Source organism: Triturus cristatus, chromosome 3_1 (genome assembly GCF_964204655.1).
Source record: "Triturus cristatus chromosome 3_1, aTriCri1.1, whole genome shotgun sequence".
In the NCBI taxonomy this organism is placed as follows: Eukaryota; Metazoa; Chordata; class Amphibia; order Caudata; family Salamandridae; genus Triturus; species Triturus cristatus.
This window is the reverse complement of record NC_140583.1, coordinates 479,013,799-479,039,211: the sequence shown is the minus strand read 5'-3', so window position 1 is coordinate 479,039,211 and position 25,413 is coordinate 479,013,799. Positions and strand designations below refer to the sequence as shown.

Here is a 25,413-nt window from a genome sequence, read left to right as displayed (position 1 = left end):
TGTCATATACGAAGGTGAGACATATGTCACCAATGTGCTTGAAGGAACATTTGTCCTCTGTAATCTCATGTACAAGGTTATAAACACCAAAAGAAGACATACACCCAGCCTTGTTGAGATTTAGTTCTTTGTTGAAAGTTAATATTGCTCATGAAAATTAATCGATGATGCTTCTTTAGAACAAGTATTTATGAATTTTCAATTGTTTGTGGAGTAAAATCCCTTTACTTGATAATCTTTAATACCCAAGCCCACAAAGGTGGATAGGGTTGCCCTAATTTTTTATTACATTTAGAAACCTGGCATTTTCTTGTCCTAACCACTTGGTGCCTACTATCAGTGTACTCGGTCACATGACTGTGAATGTCTGTGCTGTTGGGCTATGTGTATTCCTCCCAGACAGTGAAAACAAAAGGGAGCAGGTGTGGACAGGATGGGCTTTCCTCCCAGGATGACTAGGGGTGGAGCTGTTTCCCACTCCACGGGCATTTAAAGGGGCTTGCCTCCAGAACACACAAAGGACCCTGACACTAACCTTTTGTCACCCCTGACTTCTTGGAGCCTTTTTAGTGGAAGAGAAGAACTCTCATGAACCAGATCTGGGGGTAGTGTGTGGAATCCTTCCACTTTAATGCGGGTACCAGGTATAAAAGGTAGACACTCAGATCACCTCTTCAGTACACTCCGGGACCTGTGGAAGACTTCAGAAGGCCTACCTTAACCTCAAGAGGGCTGCCCTGCTGCTACCAGAAGATTGCCCTGCTGCTTGAACAACTACCTTCCTGCTTGAAGGAGAGCCGGACCATCTCTTTCAATCCAGGACCACCAGAAGTGACTCCAAGGACTAGGTGGGTAGCCTACTGTGTGAGCTACCGGGATATAACAAACTCATGAGGCCTTGAACCCTGCACCTGGCCTCTGCTGGAGTGAGTCCTAACCCCGCCAAATGGTGCTCGCAGGTCCTGGGCCCTTGGAAGTGGTATTAGAGGTATTGCCCTGCCTAGCCCTAAAATATGGGACTTAGAACATTTTTCATTAAAAAACTTCATGGAGAACCAACAGAATCCTGGAAACCTACCTGACAGACGACCAGTCCAAGGTGCACCACTGGTTTGACTGACTACGTGGTAGCTCCCGCTTCAGTCTTCGGCACAGCATCAATTTCTGTTCAGCTGGATCTTTTGGCAATGGTACCTGGCCTCATGGAGCTTTCTTCAGCTACAGGTTGTAGCTTCATCCCCCTGGAGGTTTTGGACTTCTAAAAATGTGTCTAAGTCTGAAGGTAATAATCTTCACCGGGCTTCACAGCGACTGGCTCCCTATCGATGACCCAACCTCCTTGGCCTGGAAAATGGAAATCCGGATTTTTCCACTCAGAGCTTTTTCCCAACATTGTTGACAGCTCCACCTAGACTTTGCCCAGCAGCTCCCAGGTGACAACCACTCCTCTGTGGACACAGCCTGCTGCCTTGAACTCCTGACTGTACCTTCTGGACTTTTTCCAAGTCTGTAGGTAAGCCGAGATAGGGCCCTATCCACTCCTTGTATGTGACTCTTGCTTCATTGTGGTCAGCTTTAACATTGTCTTTGACCCGGTCTCATACTACCAGGTACCCATGGTTGATATTTTAGGTGCTAGATTTCACTAAACACTTTAAAAATTATGTAACTTCATAGCTCTGTTTCTAATGATTGGATTAAATCGTTTTGGTGTTATTCTTCTTAAAATGTTCTCTATTTTCTAAATTGGTTTGGAATTTTTCTTATGCTGTGTTTTGACTTTATTACTGTTTGTGTGTTGCATACATACTTTACACAGTGCCTCTAAGTTAAGCTTGTCTGTTTTGTGCCAAGCTACCAGAGGGTTAATTAAGCACAGGTTAACTTACTGACTTTTGTGGTTCACCCTTATAAGGATTGTGGTTGTTGCTTCTGTTTGGTGCTGACCCCCCTACACCAATTACTCAGTTTCTTACAATTAGACCATCAATTCAGCTGAAAAAACACTGTAAAAGGTGGACATTATATGTTTTAGCCTGTTGCTATCCAGAATCTCAAAAAGTGGACAATAGCCTGTAACGTAAGAAGCAAAGAGGCCCTACTATGCTGAACAACAAGAATAAACCACTGAGCTGATTCGGATCTTTCATGAACACAATCAAAACTACAGCAGCCAAGAATCCTCCACTTGTATTGACCCAATTTTGTAAAGATGAACCACTCTTCTAAGTAAAGATCAAAAAAGTATTGCACACCAACTTGGCTAAGCAGCAAAAAGCCTTTTGCCCCATCTCAATCTAAGGGTATCAACAACAAATATTTCTAAATTACACATTCAATGAAGTTAAAACTAGAGAAAACTAAGCTCTCCAGGAGGCTATCCAGATGAAATAAAAATGAAGCATATTTTTGATTCGGTGACCAACTTTAGTGGGTTTACTAATCCTTTCGGGTACTAGTAAAGCGCCCAAATAATAAAACGAAAAGAGTGATTCATTTGGCTGTCATACGTGAGAAATTTTCCAATGAGGAATAACAATAAAGACTGACTCCTCTGGTGTGCAGCTGGTGTTAAGTTAAGGAGTAGCAGGCCATCAGCGTACATCAGAATTGACCAATTTCCTTCACCTAAGCTAGTTAGGTAATTTCTAAGTAATGCCAAAGAGTAAGGAAATGCAGTCCAGTGGGTTCTATTTTATAGTTGACACCTGGACCACTTCAGGGCACTGTGCCTCACAATTACAACAGCTATTATTACTTTTGATTTCCTCTGATTCGCGCTTTAGTGATGTACCTGCAAGAAATTTCGATGCTATTGGTGAATATGTACCTACTTTTGCAAAATTACAGATGAGGTTTCACCCATGAAACAATTCAGCATAAACCATTCAGTGCATTTTTGAAAGAACCTATGGGGCAGAATGATTGCAGGAACTAGTCCCTGTTAGCATCTCAAGTCATACCATTAGCTTGATCAGCACGAAGCGAGATGCCTAATGGAATTATAACTGCAAGGAAGGGGGAAAAACATCAAAGTTTGGGGTACAATCCTCTAGAAACACCTTATCCCAGCACTCACGAACCAACGCAGCATTGCAAGCTATAAAAGAGCACTGAAGCCACATCTATTCAAGCAGGGTTTTGACTCTTGGCATACCACTGGTGGCATCATGCCAATTTCTTCATGAAAGAATAGGGCACCATCCACTCTGCTCCCAAACACGCACAACGTTGTCATCATGCTCAGTCTTGATAGACCCTTGAGGCTAGACCCAGCCCTTATAACAGAAGGTCTATAGTAACTGATTTGTGAGTGTTGCTACATAAATTAATTGATATGTGTTTATCTCCTAAAAATGGTGAGCATTGGAGAAGCCACCAAAGAAATAGTAACATTTTCTCATATTTCACACATAAGACTACCTCGGAAATTGGCCCACAGGAATATTTTGTGCAATGTGTTGACATCCCCAGTACAAGAGGAATGTTTATGCATTTAGAGATGAATTTCAATATTTTTTCTCGTTTCCCGCCGTAAAAGCTTCCCAGTGCCTAGAAGACAATTTTGCCTACAAGCTCTGGTGAACACTTCTAGGGCCATATTCACAAGGACCCATCTCCGATTTAGCCCCACATTAACGCACCAAAAGTGGAGATAGAATTAACACCCCATTCACAATCCTGTAGAAACTGCAGACATCGCCAGTATTCGTGATAACTGCCACAAAATGTAACACCACGGTGGACACCACCAACTAACACTAATAAGATACAAAGTAGGCGTTCCCGTGCAAAAACACACGAAAAAACCACAACACCACTTTCACAACGAACTGCCAGATCTGCGATGCGACCCGAAAACAGACGATAAGAAGCGTTAACCACAGGTATTTAACACCTGCCTCTAGCAGGTGTAAAGACGGACGACTCCCTGCAGTAGGCGAAGGAGCCCTGCACACAGCCACACCCGAAGAACAAAAGACGCCATGGAGCTACTCATCATGCAGCCTCGAGCCCCAACAGGGCCTCAACACCCACCACTACCACCCCCAGGACCTCCACCACCCCCTGGACCCGGACCCGCCACCCCGGACCACCACAGAGGCAGCACAGAGTAAGACAGCGGACCTACCAAAAACGCACCACTCTCACAGACCTAACGCCCGCGGGCGTCATTGCCCTCTACAGGCTCAAAAGGGCAGCCATCCTACGCATCCTGACCCACATCGCCCACAGGCTGAAGGTCCCAACACAGGGGAGAACCAACATCCCTCCACAGACAAAGCTGCTGGCTGTTCTGCACCTGTTGGTCTCTGGTACCTTCCAACCAATAACTGCCAGAGTTGGAGGGGTCTCACAGCCAGCCCTATCAGAGTTCATCACACCTGTCCTGGATGCCATCCTCAGCTTCATACCCCAGTACCTTCATTTCCCCAACACTGCGCAGGAAGAGCTGGAGACAAAGCAAGGCTTCTACTCCATAGCCGGATTCCTGGCCGTGTTGGGGGCAATTGACTGCACACATGTCCCACTTGTGCCCCCTGCGGATACTGCACACCACTACCGCAACAGTAAGCATCAGCATTCCATCAATGTGCAGGCAATAGTGGACACCGGGGACTCTTCACCAATGTCGTCGCCAACTACCCAGGAAGTGTGCATGATTCCTTCATCTTCCGACAGTCCATCATCAACCAGCGCTTCCAGGATGGCACATATGGAACAGGACTACTCGTTGGTAAGTGCCGAATCAACACATCACACACCCCAAAGCCACCAACACACAACACACAACTGTGGGAATGCACACGTGACCAAACCACATACAACATGTCAAACTACACGACCACCTACCAGACACGACAACACCACTCCATGGTCATCCAGGGCTACCCCTGCACCCAATACAGACATTACATGGCACCACAGCCACACAACAGCTGAACGTGTTGGGATGCGGAATGCAGCCATGTGCAAGGATGCAAGTGACCCGTGAATGGGAATGTACACAACGAGAGGTGAGGCGTGGATGTGCAGGACATACATGGCTATGCAAACCAGAGACATGTCCATGCAGACCACAACTGCTGGTGACTGGAGAGTAGTGAGCAGTGGAAGCAACAATGTCACCCCAGGCCGTGGAACAGATTGCAGAAGTGTTGCATGCTGCGTCCCCCCCTGTGTGCATGAGCGTAGTGGGTTGGCCCTGAGTACACCAGGGCTGTGCAGGGGTGTGGTGACAAGCCCCGCTGCACAGGGCGTGGTCCACTCCTGGGAAGGCCAACGTCACTTACAATGCGGCACCGCGTGGCCTGCCACGAGGCCGACGCCGTGAGCAGCAGGGCCTGTGACCCTGTGCGCCTGCTGCACCCCAGGACGCTGATGCACAGACCAGGCCTACCCGCCCCAGCGCACCACGGCCGCACTGCTCAGCTGCTGACACCATCGTGTGTCGAAGAGGGCCCAACACGTGCCGGTGCAAGCTCCAGGCCCCAGTCACGCGAGCTCAGCAGCCTCTGCAGTCCATTGTTGGCCCCCCGACGCTGGCCCACATAACTAAGGAGTGATGTGGGCCAGCGTCGGGGGGCCAGCAATGGACTGCGGAGGCTGCTGAGCTCGCTTATCGACATGCTCCACCAGCGTCCTCTTCAGGCCAGTAGGTCCCACATGAGAAACAGTGTCCTGAGTCCTGAATGGCAGTGACCCCTAGTCCGTGGCAGCGGCCACAGCACCAGACTCCCTTCGATCAGTGAGGCATAATTCTATTAAGCAGGCCTGCGACACGTGATGCCACTAACCCTGTGCGCCATGAGTGTCCGTCATCCGCCGGCAGAACATAGTTGGTGTCTGAGCCTGTGTCATGGGGGGTTTTCATCAGTAATGGGAAGGTACGGACTTGGTGTCAGGCCTGGGTCTGTGGCATTCATATGCGCCATATTGCTGGACACAGCTGGCATGTGCCCTCTGCATCATGCCCTGGGGGTAGGCCTCCCATTCTCCCCGTGACACTCCGCGGAAGGCACATATGACACATACGAGACCCTGCTATGCCCTCATGACCCTACCCCAGTTTCCTGCAGGTCAACGTCCTGTGACGGTGGGTCCATGTCGGCCGCTGTGCATCTGGGGCCACTAGCCCTGTGCGACTCGAGTCATTCCCCCTTGTTGTACTGACATTGCATTTCTGAGTGCTTGATGACTGTTGGAGTTGTTGCCAGCACCAGCTACTCCCTGAGGGCTGGCTTACACTCACCCCAGCACAGGCGTCACTGTATTGGTGGGCCTACCATCACATCCTGCCGAACCAAGTATTGACTCTTTTCTCCCTGCACTGTCACAGGTGATCAAGGATATGCAATGTGCCCTTGGATGACGACACCCCTCCGAGACCCGGACACACCCGCACATAGGCAGTACAATGCTGTCCACATACGCACCAGGGCCATCGTTGAATGCACATTTGGCATGTTGAAGTCACATTTCAGGTGCCTGGACGGCACAGGTGGAAAGCTCCTGTATAGCCCGGACATCGTGTGCAAGATGATCGTTGCATGTTGTGTGTTGCACAACGTCTGTGTTCGCACCAATGCACCATGTCATCCCAGTTCCAGAGGTACCGGACGATGATGGTGACGATGGGGCAGGTGGCCCACATCCCACTGCAGCTGCAGCAGGAGTGGCCCGTAGGAACTCCATCATTGACACTTACTTCTCATGAGCACGTCCCATTGTGGCCGTCCATGGCAATCATAGGACAATTGAGGATGTCCAATAGAGCTGCATGGGCGATTAAAGCATATTTGCAGGTTACAGGTTGTACTTGTACATTGTCATGTTACATTTTTTGCGCTTTCAGATTTGATCCGCCATGGTGTGCACATTTGCGTAACCTGTAGTGTCCTGTGTTCTGTTGTGGAAGGGTTGCTGTTTGTACCGGGATGTTGTCAATGTCGAGGTGCACTTCTGCTTATGTGTGTATGCTGCACTGTGGGCGAGTCGCTCCTGCGGCTCTGATTTGTCTGCCACTAGTCTCTTTCATGTGGTGTGCCTGTCGGTTCTGTTCTTCCACGGTGCTTGGATGTTGTTGTGTACATGTTGTCCTCTGCAGTCGGTGAGGGTGCATCTGTGGTACTCCGCTGTTGATGTTTTTTCTGTGGCATTTTCCGTATGCTGTTCTTGTGTTTTTTCACGCATTACGCGTGTGTAATGCTGCCCTCGCGCTGGTTGTTACTGTTTTCTTTTCGCGCTTTTGCCCATCGCAGGTTTTTTGGTGTTGTGGTTTGTGTTTTTATCTCCATCGAGGTGGTTGTATCGCGGAAATTGTCAGCGGTTTCGGCAGACTACCGCATGGTACCATCTTGTTGTGAATTCCACGTTGACACGGGGTTATTTTCCCACAAAAGGCTGCGATGTGTAAAGTTTTGTTAACATTTTTTGTTGATGTTTAGCACACGTTCTTGTGAATATACCCACTAGAGTGCAACTTTCAATAAAAAATATATAATCCGAGTTATTTTCAAGATATCTTGACATATCAGGGCACAAGGCTCACTATTTTACTAGCGAGTCAGTAATAGGGATTGTGGCTTTGTTTCCTTCTTGGACACCTTCTTTCCAAACTGGTGGCTGAAAGTTCCTAACATCTCTGTTGCCTTTTATAAAGCGCTTTTATTCTACTGCGAAAGTAATTAACTATTACACACGCCGGCCTCCTTTTCTACGTGCAAGAGTAGGAGACACTATTCATGAACAGGCAAAATCACTGCTGCCTCAAATGTGCAGACCCAGGGAAGCAGATAGGTATTTGACAAAATGCTGACCACCTCGCACATACAAAGAACAGGAGTATAATCTCAAACACAATAAAGCAGATTTACATGACAGTAAATCCTTCAAAATATATTGTTCCTTTGCCATAAAATTCTGCGAGTATAGGATGGCGTCTGTTAAATGTAATCTCCGAATTTCTTCCTTGACTGTACCATTTTTGGACCCCTGCTAATGACTGAGTCCTGCATCTTTTCTCAGCTGTCGTGTAGAGATCTTCAGCAACAAGAAAGACAGAGCAGATCCCGTCCTGCCCGGGTAGTGCACAGATGCTGAGAGCCGAGTGTAGCTTTCTCCACTACCGTCTGCATGGCAGTCAATAAATGAAGGATACTCGGAGGGGGTTAAGGTCGGCAAGGTATTGAGAGCGGTTTCAGAAGGGCTTTTCAGTAAATTAAAATAAATCGACAATCCCTATGTCCGAATACAAGCCACCTTAATGTTCATCTTCTAATACAGCATATTTGTACAATATCAATTTGTAGTGTGAAAACATCCAAGCCTATTCGAATCCTTTTTCAATGCAAGGGAATGAAAACACTGGTTGAGAATGTAGAAGACCTAGGGGCATATTTATAATACGTCAGAGCGCGGAGCTGCGCCAAATTTGGCAGTGCCGCGCTCCGCAATTTGCAAAACGCAGAGATGCGCCGTATTCACAAGAATATGATGCACCCCTGTGTTTCCCTTAGCGCTGGTGCAAAAAATGCTGCCTAGCATCAACGCAGGCACTCTGTCGCCATGTTGCAGGACTGTCTGCGCTCAGTGGTGTAACACAGGCCCCCACAGCCCTCGCAATGTGGTGGAGGCCCGAGCTGCAGGAGGCTCCCTCAGCACAGTACTCTGGTCCGAGAGCTCCAGCTTATAATACCTTGTAGGGCCCCTGTCTAGTTTCGTTATGCAAATGTCTGCACTGTATAGGTGATTGTTTATGTGCAAAAAGGGACACCTTTCTGCACATACACAATAATAGCGATTTGCACCTTGTGTGTGTGCAGTGCAGCACACATAGAAATGCCTGGTATTCCATGAGGTTAGTTTTTTTGCACTGTCTCAGCATTGTAAATCTAGAGCAGCGACAAAAGCAATGGGTGTTGCGGTGGAATGCCCACTGAAACACTCATTGCACACCACTTAGTTGCAGAAGACTGCGATGGAAAGGGTCATATTTACAAGTTGGCATTAAGTCATGTAAAGTGGCTTAGTGCCACCTTGTAAATATGTAAAATGGCGCTGCACCACCGTAGCACCAAAAAAACGACGCTCCGGTGGTGGTGAGGGCTTGTAAAAATACCCCCTAGTTTCTTACTAGAGTAATTCATATTATTTGTTGTCAACCCGTTGTTGCAAATATGCTTTCTCCTTGACGCGATCCTAAAACTGCAATTGCATCAATTTGATAATGTATCACCTCTGTGTATCACATCTTTGGTTTGAGCCTATTCCTTTTTTCTGAAGACCCATTGCATTCATAAAATGTGTACAAAAAAAGCTGTGTGCACCTACAATCTGTCCCCTTGTCGCCACACCGATAACTGTAAATCACAACACTCTTCAGTGGTTCTTGGCTATAAAATGAGGCCTGTGAAAAGACATGGGGCCATATTATCAAGAACACGCGATAAATATTGCAAATCGCGCTCAGCGCGTTTTTCATTATCGCCCCCTATTGCTGAATTACATCATCGGGTTAGCAGCGTATTAGCAACGCTTTGCTAACAGGTGAAGTACAATCCAGCGATAGACTGCGATAATGATCATTAGCGTTGTGAAATCCAGCGATGATTTCACAGCGCTACTGAAAAGCTTGGTAATAGGGGAGTGTGTTCTTAACCATACAATCCTCCCATAGGCAATAATGCTAAGTCAGGTTTTATTCAGGCATCAGAATCATGCGATAATGAGGGCTTAGCGCGCCTTTTGTCATCGCGTCGCTGTTCAGGGACAGCGTTGTTAATACCGCGATGTTGGTTTGCGATCATTTCACATGTTATTCTAGGAGGCAACGCCTACTTTGCATCTCATTAGCGATATCTATCGCTGTCATGAGATTCGTTGCAGATGCGGCCGCTAACATGCGCTAATCCATATTAGCAACGCCTTTCTAATATTGAGATAATAAAATCGCTGCTTTTTTGGCGCCTTGTGCCGAAAACGAGGCGATATATCTCTTGATTATATGCCCCATGGTGTTCGAGGTGAGGGGATTATCAGCTTTCAGTAGACACTAAATAGAGAATTATGATTAAGTTAAAGTAGAGCCATGGTTAAAACTTGGATTTAACATGAAAGCTGCTTCACAGGAACACTACTACAATTATAAAGGAATGCACTGGAAACGGCTGAGTAGGAATGGAATAATTTTACAGACTGGCAGTAGCAGATTCTGTATCTGAGTGAGACAGTGACAGGTCGGATTGCAGGCTTTATTAATGGTGCTGGGGCTATTGTTAGATTAGGACCACAGTGGGAGTCTGGCTGGATCAAGCTTGCCACCCTGTGAGTGGACCACATGAGCTGTTGATGGGGCGGGGGCAGAAGGGGGTGCTTTCCAGTATAATCATGGATGTAGAGAAAGTGGGAGGTAGGAAATAATCCAGCCACACACCATTCACCGATGCCCTTACCTTAGACATGTACTGTGGGTGCTCTTACAGGGATGCCTGGTAGTATTAGTTTTCTCAGATGTATGGCATGCTGATGTTCTGTCTGGACACTAGTCTGCCTTCTGCCACCTAGGCCTAGCCTCCTGCCTTACCTGAGTTAAGTGGCAAGCTCTTCTAAGTGAGGCTTTGTTGATCTTCTTGCCCATGCCTCACTTCACTTCCCGTCATCTGTACTAGCACTACAGCTACTGTATGGGATGCAGCAACATTCGGTGGTGTGGCAGAGAGAAAAGTGATAAGGCAGCAGGACCCACCACCCTCTCAATAATTGCTGTGAGTACCCTGTTTTCCCTGCCCGCCCCCCGCCCACTCCACATGACCCTGTTGAGATTTCATTCCCTATTCTCTGGCAGGAATTGACTTATGGCTTCAGTTTAAACAACAGGTGGTGGCAGTGGGCCGAGCTCACACCAGTGCTAAACATGAAGTCAATCAATCAATCAATCAATCAAGAAATACTTTATTTAGACAATCAAGTCTATTAAAGTGCAAAAGTGATGGGTAAAATTATAAAAATGATCGATACATCATTTTTACAGAAATGTGGATGACGTGTCAAAGCAATCGAGTTAACCTTGGTTTCTCTTCAAAACGAAAAAATAAACACAAAGTCATTACCTAACAAATGAACATGGGGTGTGTCTGTGGGTCCAACTGGTGGTCTTGTGCTTGCACCTGGCAGCATTTACTGCTTTATAGATCTCTATCAGCTGCTTGCCACGGGCACTCTTCTGCCTTAAACAGAGTGGATGACACTTTAATCTTACTCACAATCAGTACCCCTGGTAGGTTTGAAGGAAGTGGCCCATTTAGGGTCACCCGGGTCATTCACGACCACCTCTCAGCCTTCCATACCAAATGAAGAGTTGGTCCGACAGTAGAGAATACAAACCAACTATATGTTTATTCAGATAGACTCGAGTGGAGCCCCGTCTGCCCAGTCGCTTATCAGTGCTGCAGAGAGGACTGACTGCAGCAAACATAGCGATATATTATGTACATTTCAGAACCAAGGAAATCCCGCCCATAATGGAATTTTCCAAGCAGCTGCAGCTAACACAAAGAAGTACAGTTGGGTGGGTTTCGATTCTGAGGCCGGGCACACAGTATCTCCTACCCAAGGTCATTCTGTCCGTGCCTGCCGCTAGACTGGTGGGAGAAGACCTCTATCTAGTGGGAAAGGGATGTGCTAATAAGAACAGTGCATTCATTAGCAGAGCAAGGACTAACCTCGGAGAAAAGAAACTTTCCACAGCCTGCTTCGAGAGGAGACAATAAACAGCTAATGGCATGATTCAAAATAGCAGCTAAACATAAAATGGTGCAGCGAATGCTAACTCACATGGAACAATGAACAAACAAAATAGCACAGCATATTCATTTCATCAAGTTGCAACCTACTTCTAAAATATTCTTTTACACCTGCAGAAAAGGTGTAGGTGCTACCCTAATGCCTGTCTGTAGCTCAGGGCCTGACCCTGGGTTGGATGGTTGACTGGGCTACTGGGCTGATAGTTGACTGGGCAACCAATTAGCCCCCACCTCTGTATCACTTCCTGTAACCCTTTGGGGATGTCCTCAGGAAAATCTCGTCAGTCATGCAGACCTCAGTGGGTGGGGTGAGCGGAACTTGCCTATGACTCTAGGTGGCAGAGCACGAGAGAGGTCTGCCCTGCAGACCTGAGATGACAGATAACCACCTGCTGTATCCTCTGAAACCCTGTTGGGAAGGGAACTATTTACGACTTGTCTTAAAACATAAAGGACAATCGTTTATCTATATAGGAAGTTGGCTATACATACCAAGAAATTAAAGTTGTGGGTTATTTAAAGCCAGTCATGCAGAAAACGGTTATGATAGCATAAAATACATATTTATCATCGATGTCCACTTGTGTTATTCATTACAAACTATTTGCATTTTGTGGATTTGGGCTCAGCTTGTTGAACAGCTAAGTTTTTTCTTCTATTGCATCATTATTGCAATTCATTCTGACAAAACCTTTTAATGCAAGGTTTGTTGAAGAATAGACGAGGAGAAGTAATGAGTGCAGAGTGACTGCACAAACCATACGCATGTTCCAAGCGCAGGTAGAGCACATGAAAATGAGAAAGCTGAATGGATGACATTAGTTTTCTAAGTGTAAGATGCGAAGTACGAACGCCCTAAAGACAACTATGCATGTCAATCTATAAACTATTACCAACATTCCAGCTCTCTTGAGTTATTTGTGGGAGTTTCTCAGGACAAATATATTCATAACAGGAATAATTTAACAGCACTGATGCAATGAAAGATCTGTTAGAAAGGGGAGGGATCGGTGGTATGCGAATAAATGAAGACATTTTGAGTTTGGGTAGACAGAGCGGGGAATGATACTGGAGAGTTTTCTATTGATGATAAGAGGAACTGGACATATAATCGAGAAAAAATAGACCATTAATATGTACTGCATTGCAAAGCTTATACTTAGATGAGACATCAGCTGAACCTCAAGAGACAAGAGAATGGTTAGTGGGAAACTCCCAAGCCTCTCTGAACACAGATAACAGCTTGCTGCAAGGACAGATAACATCTGTAGAGATATTGTTCTAAATAAATAAATCTAGAAGTAGGACGGCGGTAGGGTCGGATGGTGTAAGCTCCCAGGTGTATACGCTAATAAAGGAGATGGTATTTCCAGTGTGGAGATGCGTGTTTAATCAGATATATCTGGAAGGGGGTGCAATGCCATTGTCATGGAATGAAGCTAAGATCGCATTGATTTTAGTGCCAAATAAGGATCGATGGGTAGTGGAGTCATATCAACCTATTTCTCTTCTTAACAGCAATTATTAGGTATCTACAGGAATCTTATGAGCTAGATTGTCGAAAATAATTAATCAGGTAATACATACCGATCAGAGGGTCTTCATACCAGGCACCCAGCTGCACGATCCAACTCACTTATTAATTGCCTCTACAGATCTGGCTATGGCAAATGTAAGCCCGCTTCTGGTGATATCAATCGATGCAGCAAAAGCGTTTGATAGAGTCAGTTGGACATGTTTGTGGGAGGTGATGAGAGCCATGGGTCTCTCAATTATTTATACAGTGAATACAATAGTCACCTTACCCATCCCTCTGCCCTGTCATTCCTCTGTAATAATTCACCATCTTCCAATATTTACGGACTGGGGAGATAAACCTTGTTAAAGTCAATGATCAAAGGATCCAATCCGTATGTGGGACCATCTCCTGCCATGTGTATGAAGCAATATTTCAGTCCTCTGACAAGCAACATGTCCAACCTATCTCCTCACTTCTAAAAAGCATATGGCTTACCCTCTTGTTCTGGCCAGGTAGTAAATGATTTTTACTCTATTTACTACTGCTAAATTCTGGGTAGGAGCTCTGTGGCCATGCAAGAGCTAGCAAAGATAAATAGAACTGGTAAAGCTGATGCTTTCTAAAGATTACATAAGACTGTATATTTGTTATTTAAATATCCTCTATTTGCCTACACATGTTTATGTTATGTTTTACTATGGTATGCTATGTGTATTTGAAAAACAGACTATCACCTGCGAGGGTATCCTGGCACTGAGCAGGTGTGTGTGCCTAGCCCTGCCTATGGTAGGTTGGTTAATTTAAAAGCCAGGTCTTTAGTTTCTTGCTGAATTCAAGAAGAGAGAATGAGGCTCTGATGTGGAGTGGGAGGTTTTTCCATGCTTTAGGAGTGATGTAAGAGAATGCCCATCCTTCTCATTTGGTTCTGTATATGTGTGGGGTGTGTGCAAGTAGGAGTCCTGTGGAGTGAAGGTGTCTGTGTGGTTAGTGGATGGAGATGTGACTATTCAGTTAGGTGGGGCGTAGGTTGTGTAGTGCCTTCAATGTGTGTGTGAGGAGTTTAAAATAAGAACATTTGTGTATTGGGAATCAGTGGAGCTTCCTCAGGTGTTGTGCGATGTGAGTTCTGTGTGGGTGGTTGTGGATGAATCTGAATGCAGATGTCTGGATGGTTGCCTTCTGATGAGTTGCTTGGTGATCCCAGCATAAAGGATGCTCCTGTAGTGCAACTTGCTGGTGACTAAGGCACGAGTGATTATTTTTCTAATGTTGCTTGGGAGCCCCTGAAAACTCTTTCTCAGCATCTTCAGGGTGTGGAAACAGGTTGCAGAGATTGTGTTGACTTGTCTTGTAGGAAGAGTATGCGTTGCATGTTGTCAGCGTAAGGGAGGATGTTGATGTCATATGCCCGAATGACATTGCCTAAAGGATCATGTATGAGTTGAAGAGGGTGGGGATGAGTGATGAACCTTGAGGCTCTCCACAGATGAGTTTGTGGGCTTTTGAGGAGTAAGGTGTCAGCCTGACAACGTGTGTTCTCTCTGTAAAGAAGGAGCAGATCCAGCAGAGAGCGGATCATTAGATGCCAATCATGTGCACACGCCTGATGAGGATGGTGTGAGAGATCCTGTCAAATGCTTCAAAGTGGTCCAGGAGAATGAAGAGAATCCTCTGTCAAGGATCATGGGGATGTTGTCAGTGGCAGATAGGAGAGCTGTTTCTGTACTGTGGTTGGGCCTGAATCTGGATTGTGTGGCTTCGAGCAGCTAGTGGTTAATTAGGTGGTCGGTGAGGTGTTGGTTGATTAGCTTAATTTATAAAAAAATAATTGCTGATGCCCTAACTTATGCTCAGAAGCTGCCACTAGCACCACAGAAGATCATACTGTCAAATACCAAGGCTGCATACTCTTAATTCCCCCATATTTCATTACAGCATCAGACATATTTTGACTCTTTTGTCTCACTCTTGCAGGTTCTTTTATATCCCGGCTTTCTCCCTCTGTCACTGTTTTCCATCTACTTTTACTCCGCTCTCCCCTTCAGTGTTTTTCACTTTCTTAGTCTGATGAGGAAAAATAGGTTCTGGTGCTCAAAAATAAGGGCCAGTGGCCCCCACCTGCAACCACTTGCTGAAATTAAGCACTGTCTTTGCCAGGTATGGGAGAAGGGGAATGGGTCTGTATTTTGAAAGTGTGGCTGGGTCAGCGGATGGTTAGCTGAGCAGGGGCATGAAGGAGGCATTTCTCCGGGTGTCCAGGAATGTAGCTGAGTCGATGGAGGCATTAAGAATTGATGAAGTTTCTGGCATTGATGAGAAGGGGTATGACGAAGTCCGTGATGTTACTGGCAAAATTGGTGTGGATCCTGGTGGTCTGTATACCCAGGTTCTGCTCAGGAAGAAGTTGGCTGTGATTTGTATCTTGAACGTGAGGCGTTTCATGTAGCTGGTGAGTGTGTCTGTGTAGGTGGTGCAGCTGATGGTATCTTTGAATATGACGGTGACTCCACGTAGACACTGAAACCCCTGAATAGCTCTCTCTGGAGTAAGAATCATTTCAAGTGAATGGCCCTTTAAATTGACTAAACAAATATATTTCTAGGTTAAAATATATGAAAGTAGGTCTCATTTCATCCTCTTTTCTCAGTGAAAACGAACATATGTGGCAAAGGCCTAGCCTGACTTGTACCTGCTCCACAGCTAAACGTAAAAGGAACTTATCATATTGTTATTTCTAATCGTAGAGTGATAGCTTCACAAACAGCTTTTTAGAAAAAATGCATGTATGATTTTTTCTGACCTTTGATATGTAGTTAACATTGAAATAGTTATAAATAAATCTCACAGCCTCTATGTGCCATTAAAATAATCCTGGGCGTTGTTCGCGTAGTAGTGCTACGCGTAGCTATGCGAAGTGCACTTCGCACTTCACGAGATACGCGTAGCACTACGCGAACTGCGTAGTACGCTGTTCGCGATGATTGCACAGAGCCAGATGCTTGTCCGCAATGTGCAATCATTGCAAACGGCACCTTGCACAGTGCAAGCGGTCGTTTTCTGCCGCTCGAGTAGATTTTTACTCGAGCGACAGCTTTCTCAACGCTGACTGGTAGTTTCTCATTGCGAGCAGTCGCAAGCATACGCAACCACTCGCAATGAGAAACCTGACCTCCCCGCGTTGATAATCTCGCCGGGAGGTTTATTTTTCACGCTCGCGACCGTCAACTTGATGTTGCTGATCGCAAACGAGGAAAAAGTCTCGCCGGGATGTCATTCTCGCTCGCGGTCGCCAACTTGACGTTGAGGACCGCGAGCGAGCAAAAAATGCCAACTCCACTACGCTACGCGATTTTGCACTGTGCTACGTGCAATTCGCGTAGCGCGAAGTAGCACAAACTACGCAAACTTTGCGAGCGTAGCGTAGTTGTCTGCCCAGGGTTACATTAAAGCCTTCAGAGGGTATTTACACCCTATTTATAATGTTAAAATGCAACCACATTTTTTGTCTATTTTCTCACTACTTCCTATTAAGACCTGCTCAAATACTTGCAAAAGCATTTCCCACCACGTTGTAACAGATGGTAAGTGCGCATCCAAATGAGTGCTCTAAAGGTACTAATTTCTGTAAACCAGGTGCAAATGTATTTTGAGCTCGTTTTTCCGAGTTTACGCACACAGATAATAATCAGGTGCAAAAACACCAGAGAGTGCAAAAAGGTGCTGATGTCATTTATGTTAGGGTGTATTTGAGTCCATTTTTACGATGCCGGTCTAAATGAACCCATTATTGTCAGTGATCAAATATATGATGAAAGAAAATTAAATTGTTGTTGGTCCTATATAAATTGTTAAGGGGATATTCAGATTTTTGATATATGGTAAATACCTTTACATTACTTTCTGTTTATTTCATAGAGTATACACATCTTCCTATAATCAACTTGATGTACAGTAATGTAAATCCATTGATGGGCAGCGTCATTTCCATTTTATCTCAGGACAAGAATAATGACTGACAATAGGGTGTCAAGCACGTTATTTACAAAAATAATAATGTCATCAATTTTCAACGCAATGCTAATTTTTGGAAGGTTAATTTAAGCGAGTATAGATATATCTGATAGTTCTGGGTTGATTGAATGGTTTTTTTCGGATGAGCCCTTGAGCGAGTCTCTTTTAACTATGTAAATGGATGTAGGGAAGGGATCTTACCTCAGGCAGTACAACAAAGGCTCCTGTCATTATGGTAAGTACAATATTGATTCCAAATAACCATCTCAGGAAGATAAAGTAAGATGCAACACCGGACCCAAAGTGACCTTAAATCAAAAGCAGAAGCAATTAATCACCAGACATTTTCACAACAGAGTCAGCTATTTTTCAATCATTCATTGGTAAATGCATATTCGTTTGTGCACAAAGCTAGCAACGTGGATACATTCAACCCTTAAGATTAATTAATGTTGGTTTGCTATCATGATTTTTTACTTGCCATATGAATGTACACTGCAGTGTTTATCCTTGCTAAATCCTAAAGCCATATCTGACGGTATGAGCTTAATTTTTGAAACATTACCAAGTTGTATTGAAAGTCTATAGTTGTAGAAATGGCAAGTCAAATAAGCTGTAATAGGGCAGCTGGTGCAATATTTCAGAAATAAGAATTTCAATCTATCAGATATGATTCTAACATAAACATATTTTCCCCAAAAGTGACATGCTAATACATTTTGAGTATCACTGGTATTTTGCCATTAAATATTTAATGCTCTTCAAACAGAAACATTCCATCTAATTTCTAAAGTAGTAAGTCGCGCAAGCTAACATAACATACTATACCATAACTCCTTGAGTTTGAGAAGGAAATGTCAGAGTAAATTTAACAGATTACAGGTTCAAGATCCACCATTATGTGGATCTATGCTTGAAAGTGTACTTTGCTTCAGATATTCAACACCTTAAACACTGTCTGCACATCATACAAACCTAGATGCTCAGCACCCACCTGAAGCTCATCCCGACCAAAAGGAAACAGTACAAATATAGACCAATGACATGAACTCCAACTTTCACTGAATGCCTAATCACTTGCATCCACCATGCACACTGACTTCACCCTCAAGGAACACATTGTCAAATAACACAAAGGCAGCCTGGAACCAGATCTCTCTCCTATAGAGAGTGAAACAGTTTCTAAGATGGCCTGGTAACTGCTCTCTCTTCTAAAGAAAGTGAAACTGCTTCCTTCAAAAAGTGACTTCAGAACTGCTGTTGAAGTCTGTGTATTCTTGCATATGGATGGTGATGGATGGTGGTAACCCCCTGCTCCATGGTCTCTCTGATTACACTCTGGCACCCTTTAAGGCATCCTACATTCAGTACACCACATATATAGCATGATGAAATAAGATCACATCATCCAAATCCTAATGGAACTCCATTTACTCCCTTTGCCAGCCAACACCATCATCAAAACCAGCTGCATCTTTTGCAAAGTCATCATAACCAGCACACCTGTTTATCTTGCAGACAAGTTCAGCATCTCTTGTGGTTCTCAGCACACCCGCAGCCAATACGCCATAAGACTGCACACTAAACATTGTAAAAACATAAAGAACAAGGCTGCAGGCTATTTTATCTATGCACCCAGAATTGAGAACAACATCCCCCATATCCATCAGGACCACCCCAATAATGCTCTGATTTAGGAAAGAGGTGATGATTCACCTTTTTACAGAACACTACATCAGAACGTATTAAAAGAGCACAAACCAGCTACCTCCCCTATCGCTTGTTGACTTTATGCTTGTCTAACCTGCACAGAATTTTGTTGCCTTTCAGTTATGTTCGTGCTACAGTAATACCACATACATTCAACAGACAAATATACAGGTTAGACCACAGGGTAGGGTGGCACATACTCTCCAAAAAGGTAACAACTAAAGGTCAACTGCGTACAAGAGAGCTCGAGGTACACTTGATCTAAAGACATCTTTGCCTTGAACATTTCATCACATTATTCATGACCAAACTCTGTGCATATTAATTCTGGTATAGGCTCTTAAATGTTTCCTTCAGTATGCATATTAGCATTCAGTGAAAAGGCATTCTGAGATACAAAAACACAGGACAATTTACCTAATGGGAGGTAATGATTGTGACTTATCTCCCCGTCCTATTTCCTAACCATATTGAGGTAATATTCGGTTGTAAATGGAACAATACAGGTCAACTTCATCACAAAAATGTGTGATGTTATTGGCCACCATCCTTCTTTAAATTGTTAATGCAGTAAATTTACATTGTATCCTAAGAGATGTCTTTCTCCTCCACTCTAACCACACACATATGACAACGTGAACCCACAATGTTAACCTCACAAAACCTGCATACTCCTAACTTCACCTCCATTGAAAATTCAAACTACCTATTGCACCTGAAAAATTCATATCAGTGTTTTAGGCCTTATATTTGTCCCAAAATGACAGTGGCAAATGTCTCCTTGCTACTATTCATAGAGGCTGCATTTCCTTTACACCTGGGCAATTTTGCAAAAAGTCCAATATTTTACATTAAGGATGTGAGTCTAAAATTATGTTGCTACACCACGCTGCTTAAAATAAAGATTTAGTTCAGATAAAAATCCTATTGTGGGAGCAAGCAAACAACACAAACGAACCGAATTATGAGCAGTTGTTGTTTAAATTCCAGGAACCAATATTTGAACTTCATAAATTTATTTAAAGTTTAATGTTTATCCCCGTGGACAGTTTGGATGAATGTTTAGAGGGAAATACATCTTTTTATTTTTCTGTATAGAGTAAGTGCCATAAAGCATGAGGCTACTGTACCCTGAGTATCATCCTACACTTCCTGTCCTGAAGACTCCTGCTTGTTCTTTTGAGCCCTTGATCATTTTGGATTTGAATTCTAATTGAAAACATCACTCATACTTTGTTTGCAATCTCTGCTGCATTATCTTCTTTGGACCAGTGCATTGAGGGCAGCCAAGTGACCATTATGGCACTGGAGCCAATTAGCTTATATGAAAATACAACATCCAATCCTGCCGGAATAACACCTAAAAAAAGATGGCTGTTCCCGAGAGAGAAGAACTTGGATAGTTAGGAGGGGTTTATGATGAAGATGATAAGAGGCAACCATATCACCCAAAGTGTGCACTCATTACCTGCAGCAACCTCAGCATAGCACAAGGGAGTGAGGGATGCCATGATGCCCAAGCAGCCTACCCCACGGAAGTCACTAAAGGTGGGACCATCACAAAAAACAAACACATCAATGCTCTATAAAGATTTAGTTCAACAAGACATCTACCACCAAACACATAATTTGGTCTATTTATACAATGGGAAACCATCCAAAATGTTAGTCATTTATATTCTCCTTTTTTCTTTGGTGGAAGGAGTGTTTTCTGGATCTTGCGGAGGCCTTTTGTCCAAAATAGAAGGTTCCTAGCCAGACCCATTTTTCAAATGTTGCATTGCCTGAATTGCCCTATCAAGTAATGAAATTGGTTGTGGTTACAGTGAAAGAAAGTGCTGGGCAGTCCATCCATCTCAACAAAGACATGTGGACCAGTTGTGAAACTACAGACTACATGTGCAACACTGCAAACTGGGCCACCTTCAAGGGGATTAAGCAAAGGCTAACTGCTGGTGCCACAATTGCTGATACTTTTCAAGGCATTTGCTGGCATACAACCATTGCAGATCGTACACAGCAGCCAACAACCTGGACAAATTCCTTCCTAAAGTCTTGGAATGACGTTGACACAGAGCTCTCAGGATATTGTGAAAGCCTTGGCAGAAGGCAGACACATCAAAGTGCTATGTTTAGCTCATTTCAACAACCTAAATGAACGAGATTTCTTCAAAAAAGAAGTAGTAGTCCACAACATACTGGTCCCCAGGCACAGGATTTGCACACATTGCACTTATACCTTCAAGGACCCAAGCAGGATCATTTAACTAGCTTAGATAATCCTTATAATAACCCTCATACAAGAGAACCCATCCCATTGGAATTTCACCTTCCATATGTTCCAATACCTGCATGAGCAGTACAGGTTTAGCAATGATTATGCGCTACAAAGGAGAGAACATAACTGACATGACAATTGAGGTTGACAAATGGAGGCTAATAGATTGCCTGATCCAAATGCCAGTGGCCTTTGAGAGTTTGGCACAGGGTTTCTGCAAGGGAGATTGTACCATGAGCATAACCATTCTGTTGTTTCACTTCCTGCAAGGCCATCTGCATAAGGTGAAAGGATCATATTCCAGTGTCAATTAAGAAGCAGCTGGTTTGGTCAACAACTTAATCCTTCTTCTGGATACTTATCTCAGGCTGCAACAAGGTATCATGTCTTCTGGAAAGTATGTCTGTGCTACTATAATGGACCAATGATAAAAACAAGGGCTATATTATTTCATTCATTTTTCAACACTGGATGTCTTCTTTTATAACAAATGGATCATCGAGAAAGCGTTTGAATTAGAAGGTGAAATATTGCATCTTCAAAGGTAAAGAGGAAACGAAATGCTACCATAAGTGCTACCTTTACCAAACTCTGGAGAACATGGTGGTATCTTCGAGTCCAGAAGCATGTTGCAACTGCAGAAGCACCATTTCAACATACACCTGTTACTAAATCAACTTCAGCACCATTATGGACTGAAAAGAAAAATATTAGTAACATAACTGAAATGCCTGCTGTAAAAAAAGAAAAAAGAAAATAATGTTTGTTATTTTTATACTCAGTGAGTCATGCAATATAAATACACTTAAATGGACCAGTAGGTAAAGCACATTCAGATAATCAAGGAGGACACAATTATTTGGCCTGGTGACTGAGGTGACAAAGAAAGAAAACTAATCCAAACTTAGGGACAAATGTAGGGCCATATTATCAAGATCAGCGTTAATATTATCGCCGCTTTAGCTTCAGGAAACTGCCGCTAAAGCGGCGATAATGGGCTTGGTAAGATGCCCTTGTGAATTCCCATAGAAGCCCATGTTCTGGTGTGAACATGGGCTTCTATGGGAATTCACAAGGGCATATTATCAAGCCCATTATCGCCGCATTAGCGGCAGTTTCCTGCCGCTATAGCAGCGATAATTTTAACGCTGATCTTGATAATATGGCCCCCAGACTTTGCAATAAGGAAGGACTTTAGGTCTGCTATTTATGCCTCCATTGTCTGAAAGTTCGAGAAACCTCCCAGGCCTAACCTTTCATTTCTATGTTCAGGTGTCAAGCAACATTTAAGGGTCTGCACTGTTTATGAGTTTAAATTCCATTGTAAAAGAGGTGCATAGATAGATACCACACTTACAACTGATGACTTACATTAATTAATGAATGCCAAATAATAATTCATATGATGAATAGGAGGAGCATTGGTAGAGGGCATATTTACAAGCCTCGTGCAGCTCCAGAGAAATGCGCATGCGCGGAGGTCCGCGCATACGCATTTGTCAGAAGAAGATGGAAACCAGGAAGAGGGAGCCCTGGAGACTCCGCGCTTCAGGTAAGTGTCTTTAATTTTATTTGATTTACAATTAGGGTATGTTTTAAAAGGAGGGCGGGCGGGAGGTGGGTGGTGGGTGGCAGGCACCTACGATTCGCCCTGGCGTGTGTGCGTAGCGCTGCCTGCTTCGCCTACTTCGAAAACTGCGAAGCAGGCAGCGCTACGTACACTACGTGGGCGAAGCGTAGTGTCACGCCCAGGGTTAATTTTAAACTATTCCTTGGCTCTATTTACTCATGTTGTGGACAAGTACGAGAGTTTTGAACGAAAGAGTGTTCTTGTTCCCACGTATCCTGAGAGGGATGGAGTAGCATGTTCTAGGATGTCTAATCATTTGTAGCTTCGATGTAGCACGGAGAACGAATGAGACTTTATAGCTAGTCGGATTGTGGTTCTGTGTAGCAAGGTGGGTATCTTGGTACACCACTACACACTGAGGTCCTGGTTTCCTGTGCATAGTTCTGTATATGTGCAGAATCCCTGCAACATGGCGCCCCTAACGTTTCGTCTGGTTCTTATATACGAGGCACTTTAGTAGTACTTGTGCTTGTCCATGATACCCTTGCTTCTGTTTTCCGGTAAACAGCTGTGACGGCATAACCTACCTATATTGACGTTTTTATAGGTTTCATTTCAAGCTTGAAACATTAAATGGTTTTATAGTTCTTTTGAATTACTACCCTATTGCGCTGCCACAAAATAAGTTGTTCTTCTTTTCTACTCGATCTGGCTGCGTTAGATATTGCGGCACAAAGCCGCTGGGCGCTCTGTCATCATTTGACTACTTTTGGAGTGCCCGACGTGGGTATCTCACTCATTTTTGTGGTAGGAGCTAATGCAGCTCACCACTTTGAGGTGTTTTGTTCTTGGGTAACCTTTCCGGCAGTGAATGGAGATGATAATTTGTTCCATACATACACTCCCACTGCAATATCTGTAGCGTATCGGCCATATACGCCTCTCAAAGTTCTGGTTTCAGCATGGCAACACCGTATTTGGTTTAATGGCACCCTACCCCACACCATGACCCCGGTCCGGTTAGGCCCTTTATCGATTCCAGGGGCCAGCTTTGGCCGGGTACTCACCACATCCACGTTATCTAGTAGTCGCTGTAGACGTGTTATGTGTCTTACACACTTCCTTGATCGAGGTACACAGGGCTCTAGTACAATACGTCTCACGCAAACTACAGGTGGGAGCACCTGGGGTTGCTGCGCAACCAGCTGGACCAGTGGGGCTAACTATTAGTCCGGGTATGGTTGATTCGGTTATGTGCAAGCGTCTCCAGAATAAGGAAGATTTACCTTACTGGCTTGCAGAGAAATGTGACCAGCTGGAAGCAGTATTTCCGAATACAACTCCTGTGGAGAAATACAGGATTCTTACTATTAGTTTGCAGAAAGACTTAGGGCCTCATGTAGGTAGCGAAATACCGGTCGGTAACGGCCGATTTTCGGTAAATATGCCGTTACCGACCGGTATTCAGACAAGTGAGATGTAGGAGTCCAAAAACCACTTTTCGGTAAATATGAGGCGGTAAATACCGATTCATAGTTACCGAATTCTAAAATACCGATTCATATTTACCGAATACACAATTAACGAATCGGTAAATATGAAGTGGTAAATATGAAGTGGTAAAAATTTAAAATGACATGTAGGAGCAGTCGGTAATTAAGAAATCCAGGAAAATCGGTAAATAAGAGTCGGTAATTAACACGGATTGAAAGCAGGTGGTAACCATCAACAGTGCAGCTAAGCAATCCCAAAATGCAACAGCGTGGACACCCTGGCAGCTATGTACGTCATTGCAAGGCGCCTACGTCTACAGGCAGCAGGACTGAGGGTTTGGCGACGGAAGGAACGCATCCACAGACAGCGCATCACACTATTCCAGCTGACTGATGCAGAGATACATGAGAGGTACAGGCTACACCCCGAAACCATCATGGACTCAATCAGGGACCCGCACCCACTCCTGGACCAGCCAAGAAGAAGGGCGCACGCCATACCCCCACATGTGCAGGTGCTCTGCAGCCCACATCTGCTGGCATCCGGCATTTCTCAGGTGGTGACAGCTGCGGTGGGTGGTGTATCCCAGAGTTGCCTGTCCCGTTCATTCAGGAATTTCTTCCACCATTATATTGGCTGCATTGATGGGACACACATCCCACTCTGTCCACCAGCTGACACAGAGCACATCTACAGGATCAGGAAGTCCACCCACTCCATCAATGTGCATACCGAATGGAATGATGTTGTGAATGGTCCCGTGGGTGGCAGAACCAAAAGGTGCGCGTATGCTATTTACAACGAGGTCTGCAAGTTGTCGCACAGTGAGGCGGCTTCCAGACTGAGAGCTATTGACCAAGCAAACATGGAGAAGGCCTAAGCCGTTATAGATATTAGCTCTAGCACTCTCACTTCTAGGATTCATACATGAGACAATAGGCACATGCAAGTACACGGCGCATGCAATGTACAAGCCCCGATTTTGGCGTGCGTCCTACGAGGTATCCCAGTGCCTGTGATTACACCT

General features: G+C 44.5%; 1 protein-coding gene across 1 annotated transcript in view; it reads right to left on the bottom strand.

The window, feature by feature from the left end:
• The window catches only part of TMC3 (transmembrane channel like 3), a 530,883-nt gene that overhangs the window by 279,592 nt on the left and 225,878 nt on the right, over positions 1 to 25,413 (bottom strand). Inside the window, exon 5 of the mRNA XM_085646348.1 lies at positions 17,536 to 17,642. Coding sequence (XP_085502474.1) covers positions 17,536 to 17,642 — 107 coding nt within the window. The remainder of the gene's footprint in view (positions 1 to 17,535; positions 17,643 to 25,413) is intronic.